The 13350-nt window shown below is 35.7% G+C and overlaps 1 protein-coding gene across 1 annotated transcript in view; it reads right to left on the bottom strand.

Annotated features, from left to right (window-relative positions):
* LOC121262504 (rRNA biogenesis protein RRP5-like) overlaps positions 1–12993 on the bottom strand; it is a 37366-nt gene extending 24373 nt beyond the window's left edge. The window contains 15 exon segments of the mRNA XM_041164997.1: positions 2398–2472; positions 2621–2806; positions 3503–3625; positions 3724–3834; positions 4274–4366; positions 4902–4973; positions 5070–5192; positions 5288–5406; positions 5715–5814; positions 8185–8358; positions 8666–8806; positions 10733–10941; positions 11102–11319; positions 12482–12553; positions 12679–12993. Of these exon segments, the coding sequence (XP_041020931.1) occupies positions 2398–2472; positions 2621–2806; positions 3503–3625; positions 3724–3834; positions 4274–4366; positions 4902–4973; positions 5070–5192; positions 5288–5406; positions 5715–5814; positions 8185–8358; positions 8666–8806; positions 10733–10941; positions 11102–11279 (1704 nt within the window). The 5' untranslated portion in view covers positions 11280–11319; positions 12482–12553; positions 12679–12993.
* Between the last annotated feature and the right edge of the window lie 357 nt (positions 12994–13350).

Raw genomic sequence — 13350 nt, 5'->3', positions numbered from 1 at the left:
GCCACTTTGGAAGGCACATGAGATATCCAAATACACTTCCAAGGAAAAGGAGACTATTCCAAAAAGTCAACAGCTTATAGTACAAATGAACTGTAAACTTTTTACACCCTTTAGACTTCCACAGCATCCTATCCACATCATCACTACCAAGCCTCAAAGAGTACAAAAAACTGAAGAAAGCTAAAACTCCATCAATCTCCCAAGCCTGTACAGCTCTAGTTAAACAAATATCACACTAAATTGAGCCATTAGAATGACAAAGCAAATCAGAAACAGTAGCAAACCAATATGAAGCCAATTGAAAGATAGCAGGAAACACAGTATTGAGGGCCCGATCACCCCACCAAATGTCAAACCAGAAACGGATCCTAGATCCCTCACCAACAGCATAAGTAACATGACTAACAAAACCCTCCCATCCCTTTCTAATGAACTTCCAAAGTCCCACACCATAAATCCCCCAAACTTCATTAGAACACCAACCCCCCAAGCACTTCCATACTTCTAATCAATCACCTCCCTCCAAAGCGACTCTCCTTCCAATTGATATCTCCATAGCCACTTCCCCAATAGGGCCTTACTAAAAATCGTCAAAGTACTCTTTTTTTTATAAGTAATAAGAGATTTATTAATGCAAGTAGATAGGCATAACCCAAGTACACAGGAAGTATACAAGCGGAAACACCTAAATGCAAGCAATGAACTAGGAACTAGCAAAGTCTAAAAAAAAAAACATTTAAAAAATCCCCATTCAGTACAAGAGTTTTTGCCCAAAAGCAAAGAATTCGAAAGAAAAACTCTCTAAATTCTCCCAACAAGTGTTCTTTTCTCTTTTTTTTTTTTTTTTTTTTTTTTTTGGATAATTAATAAGAATTTTCTCCCAACAAGAGTTCTCTGTCATCAAAACAATATTCATTCCTTTCTAGCGATAAACACCACATTAGACATAGAGGAATCATCTTCCAAATATCAGCAATGTGATGGCTGCCCATAGATCATTTCCAACAAGCCAATAGATCCACCACTCTCTTGGGCATCACACAAGCTATACCCAACCTGCTGAAAATCTCATCCCAAAGAGTCTTTGCCATCTCACAATGGAGAAACAAATGATCAACCGACTTCCCATCTTTCTTGTATAAATAACACCAGTCCAGGCAAATTATACCACGCTTCCTCAAATTATCTGTTGTCAGAATCTTCCCAAGTGACACCAACCAGCAGAAAAGAACAACTTTTGTCAGTACTATGGAGCTCCAAATACACTTCCAAGGGAATTGGTTGACAAAATGGCACGTCAGCACTTTATAATAAGAGCTAACGGAAAAAATTGAATTTCCAGCATGTTGCCACAACATTCTGTCCTCTCCTCCCTGCACCATTTTTATGTCATACAGTCTACTGAAAAAGACAATAACAATCAGCACTTCCCAATCATGAACATCTCTAATAAATCTCACATTCCATTGGGGAATATTATTGGAAAAAGATATAGAATCAGCTACAGTGGCATCTTTGTCCCTTGCCATTCTAAATAGGGAAGAAAAAGCATTCGTGAGAGCCAAATCCCCACACCAAACATCATGCCAAAAGCAAATCCTATCTCCTCCTCCAACCTTAAACAAAACATGGTTAACAAATTCCCCCAAACCATTCCGTATGTCACAAGCCCACACCATACACACTTCTAACTTCATTAGAACACCAACACCCCCAAGCCTTCCCATATTTAGCATCAATAATATTTTTCCATAACGCATCCCTCTCTAATTGATATCTCCAAAGCCACTTTCCGAGAAGGGCTTTATTAAAAAGCCTCAAATTAAAAATCCCCAAACCCCCACAAGTAAATGATGAACAGACTTTATCCCAACTTACTAGATGGAGCTTCTCGTCATCTCCAAGACCACACCACAAAAAATTACGAAAGATTCTTTCAATTCTACAAGCCACCCCAACGGGCAAAGAGAAGAGGGAAAGAAAATACGTTGGAAGATTGGACAACGTACTTTTAATTAGAGTAATTCTTCCCCCTTTGGATATATAGATCATTTTCCACCTAGCTAACCTTCTTTCTATTTTCTCAATCACTCCATCCCAAATCGACAATGATTTATAAGGGGCACCCAAGGGAAGTGAAATTAGTTTTTGATAAGTAAAATTATGAAAAACTAACTTAGTCAAACCAATAAGTGCAATTTATTGCTGGCATCCCCAATTATTTTTTGATAAGTAAAATTCTGAAAAACTAATCTAGTCATACCAATAAGTGCAATTTATTGCAGGCGTCCCAAGTAATATAGATCAAAGTATCGAACCAAACACATACATGTGTGCGTGTCAACATGCTAAAAAAATAACTAGTGATATGAGTCATTAAAAAATGAAAGAACATACAAGTGTTTTCTTGTGTGTAACAGTTATTCTCTTAGATTTGCAACCAAGCACACGGAATACCAGCTCAGCTCCAACCTGCAAAGTTGCATCCCCCAGGAATCGAGGAAAAAAAAACACAATTAGATGAATCATCGTTGCGCTATTATAGTCTACCATAGTCTGCAGCAAACATTAAAAAAAAAAAAAAAAACAGTTCAGAAGGCATATGCTGCCAGGGCATGACCTTGAATTTTTTTCCAGGCTTTGCAATTTCAAATTCAGACATATGCTGGACGGGACAAAGAGCCTTCATACCGCCAGGAAATTGCACAATAGCGCCAAAGCTGTCAACAGCTAGAGTCCTTGCCCTCACAACCATCCCAGGCTTGACATCTGCATGGGTGAATACAGAGTCTTCAAAAGCTGTAGCCTGCTTGAAAGAAAAACAGCATCACCATATATTACCAAGTAACAAATACTCTCAAACCATTAAGGCAACTCTTCATTTTGCGTAAAATTATTATACCATTTATTTGTTCCATTAAAACAAAATAACTGCTTTTCAACAAATATCACCACTTTACCCATTAGGTAAATGGCATGGTAAAGAACATCCACAGGTACCTATTGTTAGTAGTGATCCTAAAAGGTCAGCCTTTAAATATACCACAGGATAGGACCAAGATCATGCAAGGACAACAAGACTTGAAATTAATAATTACCATCCCCGATATCTTTTGAAAAATATTTAGAAAGCTAGAAAGAATTTTTTAGGACAAATTAGCAACTGGTAAGCAGCTTCATGAATTTAAAAAAATGACAGCATGAGTTCTATTTTTCATATAAAGTTAGAAAATTATCAGCATATTTGAATCATAAGCATTTTTTCTTTGTAGGGCAGGAATCATGTCAAGTGAAGTATAACATCCCACCGTTAAGGCTCAGCTTGGTCAATATGGAAGGGTTTGATCCTGCTAAAGTTCAATTCGAACCAAACTTATGACCAATCTGGTTCAGTTCACAATAATCAGAAGTGAACAAAAAGTAAAAAATTTTCATTTCCACAACCTTGTCTTACTTTATTCATTCCGTATATTTGAAAATGATGTGAGAGTAGGAGGACAACCTTCAAAATCCCTGTAGCAAGCCCTTCCAAGTGCTTAAATCCTAGAACTCGAACCCGGACATGACTTCCTTCCTTGAACTTTTTTTCAAGCTTCAACACTTCCACTTCAGCCACATCAGATATCTGAGTCAACAGAAATTATATCTAGCATCAATACAGTAAACTTGAATAGCTAAAATGTTCCGGAAATATGCTGCCAAAAAACTGATATATTGACATACACTAACGTATGCTGGAGTGGAAACTGTAGATGGTATTTCAAGCAGAAGGCCCAATCCTTTATCAACCCTGACTACTTTTGAGTCATCATATATATCTCCAACTTTAACATTCTGGTGTCAATCACAAAAATGTTAGTCTAGCACAGAGCATGACCCTTTATAAATTGAAAAGTTACCCAAAGAGCACATTCAAGTTATTCTGCAAGAGGGTTAGACAAGAAATTGAAAGCAAAGCCAAGTCCACTCTTAACATTCTGGTATGATTAAGCTAAATGAGAGATGCAGCAGAACAAGCCTTCGAACAGAATTTGAAGTAAACCCTGCACAGCATCTTGCTTGCCACCAGCCACACCAACAACAACATGAATTGTCAACACCCCAAACTCCATTAAACTGTAGCCGGGTTCAGCTATTGATCTAACTACTCTAAACAACCCAAATCGCATTCAGTACCAAGAAAAACTAAAGGAGTATAGAATCAAAGATCCATCTCACAGACTGATATTTCCTTTGAAAAACCTAGCAGTCTCATAAATGCTTAATAACTTACTGAAGGAATGGCCTTGTTATGAACAAGATGCGCATTCAGGGTCAACCCAATAGCTCTAGTCGAGGGATCAATAAATAATATCCGTGCATTAACCTAAACCAAAGAGTAGATATTTAAGTTAGTAAATCAAATAAGAACTCAAATATACATGAAAAAAAAAAAAAACAAAACACACACACACACACACACACACACACACACACACACATAGATATACATATATATAGTGAGAGGGCACCAATAGTAGGCCATAAATCATATTTTGGTAAAAATGTGATTTATAGCCTACAACCAAGAATGCAATCATGCAATAGAACTGAGAACTACATAAAAAACTAATTTTCAGAAGAGCAGTAAATCACGTTGCATCAAGTTTTGTCTTATAGAATGTGAATTGCTTTAATGAGTTTTCACAATTCCCAAATCTTTAAATGAGCTAATACACAATCTGTGATCAAGTTGTAAAATGTGCATATATGCAACAGAAGTCAGCAAAGTGAAAATATTACATGCTTGTTCCCAGTTGCCACTGAAAAACACCAGTCAAAAGCAGTGAACATAAAGTTGTTAAAATTAGTGCGGTAGAAAAGAGCCAAGATCAATACAAGATGTAAGTTCAAACAATTACCTTTTTATTTTGACTGTAGTCATCCTTCCAATTTGCAGAAGGGAAACTATTTTGCAAATGAAAAATATCAGCCTGCAAAGTTTTTATTGAAAAAAAAAACAAATCGATGGCTCAATATTATTTCCAACAATGTCATAGATAGAGAAATGACGAGTATATCAAGCTTACAGTTCCCGTAAAGTAAGTGAGGAATGATAACATAACCCCATTTTCAAGAGTTGACTGTACACGAGCATTAACCATCATACCCGGAACGAGAAGTTCAATCGAAATTCCTTTAACATCCTTGGTCTGAATACAGCACAACACAAAAATGTTCAATTACAATGGAAACGGTGAGAGAAGGGAAAATTACAGGACGAATTCTTGTAAGGTGGGTGGCATACCACACATTTAGACACTGTGTCAGTGTCACAATTCAGATAGACAACTTGACGAACTTTATCAATTTTCCCAACGATCCCTTGTAGAAGTTGCCCAATTTTGACGTCAACCTCCCCCCTCACTGGAAAGACCACAAAATCAAGTAGAGAAACATGGGAGAGACAGAAAGACTTCAATAAATAATGCAGATTCAAAAACTACATAGAAGAATCAGAACTTCAGTCTAATGGAAATTGGTTGCAATTTGCAACCAACAAGTAAGCATGGCAGGAAAAAGGAATTTAGAAATAGTTAATGACATTTCAAACTACTACAGGGACAAATTGAGCAGTGAATGGTCCATTAAAGAGAATTCCCAAAACCAACCACGAAGGTATACATAGCATGATTAAGGAGGCATTCGCATGCTGAGTTTGTCAAATTACGCACCGGCTTGGTCATTTTTTAACAAAAATCCCGTGAAAGAAGGCAATCCAAAATGAAGAATGTAACCATGGTCTTGTATACTCTTGACATATGCAGTAAGTACCTGCAGTGACAGAATCAGAAACACCTCCTAAGTTCACATGTTCACATCTAAAATTATCAACATAAATGATGTTTAAAAAGCCTTTAAAAGGGGAAGCTGAAATTGGCCGTTGCAGGGGATGGTAGGTAAATCACCACAAGAACATAATAACAAGACTAAGAATAAAACGAAATAAGAACCCCTCCCCAGCATAAGATAACATTATCTCCTTTTTTTTTTCTTTTTTTTTTCTTTTTTTTTTTTTTTGTGATAAGTAATAGATAAAATTTATAGATGTGAATGAAATAAGCATAGCCTGTGTACACAGGAGGTATACAAAAGAACACCTAAATACATTCTATGAATGGTAAATTAAAGACAAAAATCTTCTTTTTTTTAAAAGATGAAATTATCCTCTTATATGCCCATCATTAACATAAGGCTAGGGTTGTAAATGAACCAGTTTGTTCGATAGTCCGCTCGGTACTCGCTCGATTAAACTCGAATCGAACTCGACTCGCGAAAAAAAAAAAAAAAACTCGTTCGTGAAAGCAGATACTCGCTCGATTTGTAAATGACACGTACAAGACAAAACTTGACTCAACTCGACTCGACTAAAGCTTGTTAAGGCTCGCTCGTTTATGCTCGAGTCGACTCGTTAGCTCGACTCAACTAAAACTCATTCATATATTGATAAATATATACATATACCTATGTATATATACATATATATATATGTGTTAGCTAATAATATAAGCATACCACTTTTATAATTAGATATATAATATGTAATCTAATTACTTATGTCTATATAGTGAATATACTTCATAAGTATATTTTATAATTTGTATAATAATTAGTCGATAAAATTTAATAATTTCATATACTAGTATGTGGGAACCATGAATGAAATAGATATATGCTATCATATTAAGTATATGCATTAATAATATATGTAGGCATATAATATATTGTTATTTTAGATAAATATCAACAAGTTACATATTAATTATTTATAAATTTTTAAAATTTTATAATTCAATAGAGATTCTACTTGTTAGTTGTATAAATTCAATATTAGATCTTTTATTTAATTTTATTTAATTTATTAATTATTAAATCTTATTCAAAAAATAAAAAAATAAACAATTTGAGCTCGAGTTGAGCTCGGCTCGACTCGAACTCATTTGTGGGACGAGCTCGAGTTGAGAGTTTAGCTTATCGAGTCGAGCTCGAACAAAGAATAAAAAAAATCTCGAGCTCAGGCTTGAGTATTTTGAGTCAAGCCGAGCTCGGCAAGCCAAAAAGGGGCTCGGCTTGGCTCGATTACAGCCCTACATAGGGTGATTTTCTTGGCTAATAAATGTTTTGTGAGTGCAAAATTCGGTTACCATAACTTTTAAAGAAATTTGATATGTAGAGGGCTTCTAATAAAAAAATACTAACTGTGCATGCATTTTTTTATAAGAAAAAGTTTTATTGCTAAAGAGTAGGATAGCCCCAAGTACACAACTGTGCATGCATATTCTATACATATGACACAAATTCTACCACCACTTCAAAAATTAAGAATTTGGTCAATTGTATCATATAAACTTATTGTAAGCAAGGTACGGACCAATAAAAAGATGAAGTATCTGGCATTCTTATACTTGAATTACAACTTGAAAGAAATTTTAAAATGCATTTCAATCTCTTCTGATTTATACAAAGCATAAAGTTATCTCGACGTTATACACAAACACCAGGGGAATGGGACATTTTATAGCAATTACTAATTTTAACGCACATGTGAGATGCCAGCAGCCAGCTGATCAATAGGTAAGCTTATACACAAACTTCAAACTGCACTATGCCTGATATATATTCTATACTTCCATTAAACCCCAAACTAGAACCTATACATGCTCCCCTTTATTGAGAAGTTGAACAATAAAGACAACAAGAAAAATAGACGCATGTGTAGGGGAAAAGTACATATATCAACAGAGGATATGCAGCAAAGACTAAAGATTTAAAACTGTACTTGCTTTCGTTTTCTTATACTCAATACTGAATAGAAATTAGATATGGGTGTCATAAATAGTTCTTAGTAAGTTACTTATCAAAAAAAAATAGTTTTTGTAAGTTATACAGATGTATGATAAATAAAGTAACACATCTCCCGCTACTGCTTCCTAACAACAATATCTTTACAGAAGATTGTTTCATTGAGTTCAAAACTTCAAATGTGACTGTTTCAAAGTAGTGGGAGAGAGAGAGAGAGAGAGAGAGAGAGAGAGAGAGAGAAATGAACAAATAGCCTTTCCCTCTCATTCAAAAATTAAAGTGAAAATCAAGTATTTCTCAATGCAACAAAAGAGCAAACGAACAGCATACAAGCAGGCTTACCATCCCTTCTTGAACAGCCTCCAAGGTGAAACCCTTATGTAATAGAGAAAGACGCAAAGAAAGCCAGAGCTTGCGCTTCCCTACATCTTTTTTATCATCATCTAGCTGCAACACTATGCAAGAAACCAGCTGCCCAACATGGAACCGACTAGGAAGGATATTATTTTCCAAGTCCTGGTGAGGGTAAATGAATACTGTAAGATTTCTTTATGAACGTTTATTACTCATAATCTTTTTTTTAAAGAATAAAATTATTATTGAATGAAGTAAATGGGCATAGTCCAAGTACACAAAGATATGCACAAGATAAAATCAATTATATAATAAGGCAACAATAATAATTTTATATCTGTTTATTATAGGTAATCAAAAATTTTATTGATAATAATATCTAGGCATAACCCGGGTACATGTGTTGTATACAAGAGAAGACACCTAATTTGTATGTGTAACTGCAGGAAAGAGAAAGTCTTAGCGATACCGTAATTTCACTTTTCACATCAAGATCCAAAGCATCAGCCATACGAACTAATCCACGTAGGCCTCCAGGCAGACCAATTACAAGGTCCTTCTCATTTACTTCAGCAACAACTCCCCAAAGCTTCATTCCAGGGGATACATTCTGAAATACATTGGAGAACAAAAGGTTGGAAGATTATCCTAGAATAGAAAACATAAAGAGAGAGAAAGGAAAAAGAAAATAATTATAAAAGACTCGGCAAACTTTTTCTGTGGGCAGCATTCATTTTCAATGCAGCATCATACAACCCTAATAGAAACTAGAGGTGCTAAATTTTCACTTCTTATGGAAATGTGATTGAAGAGTCAATGCATATTTTTATTTTTATTTTTATTTTTTTATAAGAATAAGATTTTATTGAAATAACAGTAGGCATAGCCCAAGTACACATGAAGTATACACGAAAAACGCCTAGCAACCACTAGGAACTAGATAGAGATACAAGCAGATTATGAAAACCAGTCCCATTACGAACGATAACAGAAGCCCAAGAAAATAAGGTGTTGAAGAAGAATCTCTTCAGAGGAAGGAGGTGGGGAAAAAACCATAAGAAACCCATCATGCCGAAACTAGCTAGTAAAGTTTCTGATCTAAATGTATAAATATCAGGAAAAAAAACCTAAATCAGGAGTCCTAGTTTTGGCTAGTACATTTCGAAAATGCATGCAGCCTCGAAATGTTGACAGGAAGTTACACTGTTGCAGCCCTAATAAATAATTACAGATGGGATTCTAAGAACTTAAACAATGAATATTACAACTCACATGATGGTCATTGAAACAGGTGTCAATAGGATGAAGAAGCAGAGTTAGAAATGAAAAGTTTATATCAATCGCTATGTAGAACTAGCAGTGTCCAACTTGTGAGGTGGCTGGGGAGCTATGGGCTGGTATTCTTAGTAGAGCTGGGCTGAGTTGGGCTATGCCCAAGAGTGTGGTGCATCTATTAGCATGCTGGAATAGATCTCATAGTAGTGTCCAACTAGCAGCCGTGTGGCGAGTGATTCCTTTGTGCTTAATGTGGTGTTTATGGTCGGAAAGGAATGACTAGTGCTTTAATAACAAGGAGCGTGCAGTGGGGGAAATTTGGAACTTTTTTGTATTCTCTCTTTTCCAGTGGTTTTCTGCTCTTGTATTGAAGGGAGGGAATGTTCATGAGTTTTTATCTTCTTTCTAGCCTTCTAGAATGTAATTAGGTGTCTCACTTTGTATACGTCTTGTGTACTTGGGCATCGCCTAATTTCATTTACATCAATAAAGATTATTACTTATCAAAAAAAAAAAAAACATAGTTTTCATGGGGCACTAATAGGAAGAGTTGAATTTGTCCTTCAGGGAACCAGATCATAATCTCACCTATTCCACCATTGACTATAACTCTTGCATACATTATACATCTCAAGTAAAATTGTTCAAAAGTTACAGATAGCATGGTCTGATAAAATGTATAATAGGTAAATACGATCTCTAACATCAGCAAGACAAACTACAACTTTCAACAAACCACTTCTTCAACGGCATTAATTCCCATTATCCCATCCTAGAAATATGCCCAACACACTCAAAGTCTCTCTTCTGATCTTTCAAACCAAAGTTTTGGGAAGTAAAAATACCAGGAAAAAGAAAATCTCAATATTTTTGGGAAAAGACCACCATCAAAAACTGATGACTGATACTTTCCTTGTTGACTGTTATTTTCCACAACGTTGTGATTTACAAAGAATGTAAAAGAAATAATCTTTAACCATAAAGTGAGAACAAAGAATTTTAATCCCATCGTGAATATAATATACAGAATACTTGTTTCACTTAGTTGTCAACGGGAAAAAAGCTAAATTTTATAACATTGCATTGGCATTATTGGAGGTTGATCATAGAAAGATTTTCACAAAACTGAGCCTTATACTGCAACTGGTATGTTTCTCACAAATCATCATGACATAAAATTATTTACACCCGGAGAGAAACTTTTTTTTCGGTGAATTCTCTGATCAACCATATGGGCAAGCCAAGTTTATTTAATCCATACCTTCAAAGTGATCTTATTTGCATATCTAGGTAGCTTTCCAGTTATGCCATCACCAAAAAGAGAACCAAAATCGTCCTCTGTTGCCTGAGTCTTCTTCTGCATCTTTTTTCTCCTATTCTTCTTCTGATCCCGCTCCTCAGCCTCAAACTCAGCATCAACTTCAGCATGGATTTCATCGCGTTCTTGTCGGCTCAGAGAACTTCCCCCACCTGAAAATTAGAAACAACTCAAAGCCGTGTTTGAAACAAGTCCTGATACAAACATATACATAGTTACATTTAATACCAACTTTTCTTTTCCTCTCGTCAACTTTCTGAACCCCAAATGGGAAAGTAAGAAACGCTAAAGAGTTTAGAATAGAATGCAAACCTCTGGGGAAATCAGGGACTTCGTCTTCAAGTTGCAAGGCTAGTGCTGCAGACTTAACAGCATCGTTCGAGCCCTTGGTTGTTTTGAACGGTTGCTTGGAAGCTTTGCTGAACTTGGAACCGTCCATGATAGACTTGTTTTTCTTCTGGCCATCCCTAAAATTCTTCTTCACTCCCATATTTACCAAAATTTATGGCTCAAACTCCTTCGTTTATTGCCTGTGGCTCAAGAAGTAAATGGTGAGTCTCATCGTGCATTTTCTCAAGGATAAAGAGGTCATTTTACCCATCAAACACATTAGAACCTCGAGGACAAAGAAGTAATTTTGCTCATCAAACACAAACCTCAAGGACAAAAAAGTAATTCACTTTGCTCATCAAACGCAAACCTCAAGGACAAAAAAGTAATTTCTCTTTGCTCATCAAACGCAAACCTCAAGGATACAAAAGGTAATTTCTCTTTGCTCATCAAACACGAACCTCAAGGACAAAAATGTAGTTTCTCACAGGTGATGAAGTCTTTTAAATAACGCATTTTCTCTGAGTTCAAAATACAGAGTAACTCAGGACAAAAGGCTGAAACTTTAGGAAAGGATGATTGCACTAAACTGTGCTCGATGTTGGAAAAAGCGCACATAAGCACAAAGCACCAAGGCCAAAGCTGCTAAGCACTTTTAGAAAACACGTGCTTTTTTAGTGAGCTTAGAGTGCAAAAACAGCACTTTTTACTTTTTTGAAAAAAATACAAATTATCTGTTTTAATTACTATTACTCTCCTTGACCTTTTTTATGTGGTCAATACCTAAATTTTGACACTTTAGAACTTCATTTTATTGCTTCTGTTAGCATATAATGTACATAAAATTCGTGTGCTTTTTTATCATTGCCTTTTGGGATATATTTTGAATCTTTGATTCAACTGTGTATCTTAGGAAAGGGTGATTGCACCAAAATTTTGCCTCTGAAAAACAGAAACCCGATGGCCAAATGATTGGTTCATTCAAAAATGATTGGTTCATTCAAAAATGATTGGTTCATTCAAAATTCAACAAAACTAAGGACTGTGTAATGTGTTTGTGTGTGACCGTATAGCGCAGCCACAGACACATCAAATTACAATGACAAATTCAGAAACGCAATGAGACACATAAAGATTGCTTCTTTAATTCAATTCAGCATACGCAGACCAGCCCATCATCAGCAGACTAAATTAGCAAGTCATAGACACACAATCAAGTTACAGAATTTAAAAAATTTGCAAGCTCTTTGACCAAATCACATAGAAAAAGTTACGGCTTTGTGCAACTAAAGCAATTAAGACTGAATGAGAATCCCTAGAAATAAACTTAACAAAAAGAACAAATGCCCAAGACTCATGTACCTCTGAAAGAGCAGTAATATTCAGTTCTCCCGAGCCATAAATAACGAAAGAAACTTTTCTGTCCTTGGGTGACTGAAAAAAAAAAAAAAAAAAAAAAAGAGAGAAAAACAAAGAAAAAAAAGTCTTGTCATAGTCTTAGAATAACAGTAAAGGAGAGAGTCGAGAGGCGGAGCTGAGAGAGAGAGAGAAGGGGGGACCTTGAAACGAAGCGGTGGAACGAAGGCCGGGACGCTCGGAGTCGGCAGTCGGCAGAGACAAGGAGCTTTCAAGCTTGAGAGTTCGGAGTGGTTGTTGGCTGTTGGCCTCTATTATCAAACACAATTTACCGTTGACGCCGCTATAGCGGTTTTTACAATAGAAGGTAGATGAGCAGCAGTCGGCCGAACTTGCTCTGGCTATGGTTTTAGAGAGGGCTCAAGAATAAGCACCAGTCGGACGAACTTGTCGTTAGGGTTTTGTAGGGTTTAGGTATTTTTCTTTTTCTAAGGGGTTTAGGAATTTACGTTTAATTTTTTCCACCGAAAAAATGATAAGAGTCCTCCGTGTCCCTTGTCACGTCATTTTATGCTCCATATAAATAGCCCCTGCTAGGGCATTTTTCGACAAAATTTCAATCTTGCCATGCGGGTTCCGCTAAAGCCCTCTCGTGTTGTGTCAGTATGGGTTGAGGTTTCGTTGACTTAATTCACCTCAATTAATTATTATAATTTTTTTAAATTTTAATATAAAATATAATAAATAATTTAATTTTTTCAAATTTCAAAATAATAATAATATTAAAAAATAATATTCTAATAATATTTTATCATCTCAACTCAACTCAATTTAACATCCAAACGCAACTTAAAAATTTAATGATCCGATTTGAT

The sequence above is a fragment of the Juglans microcarpa x Juglans regia genome, chromosome 4S (genome assembly GCF_004785595.1).
Source record: "Juglans microcarpa x Juglans regia isolate MS1-56 chromosome 4S, Jm3101_v1.0, whole genome shotgun sequence".
Taxonomy (NCBI): Eukaryota; Viridiplantae; Streptophyta; class Magnoliopsida; order Fagales; family Juglandaceae; genus Juglans; species Juglans microcarpa x Juglans regia.
This window is presented reverse-complemented; position numbering and strand designations above follow the sequence as displayed.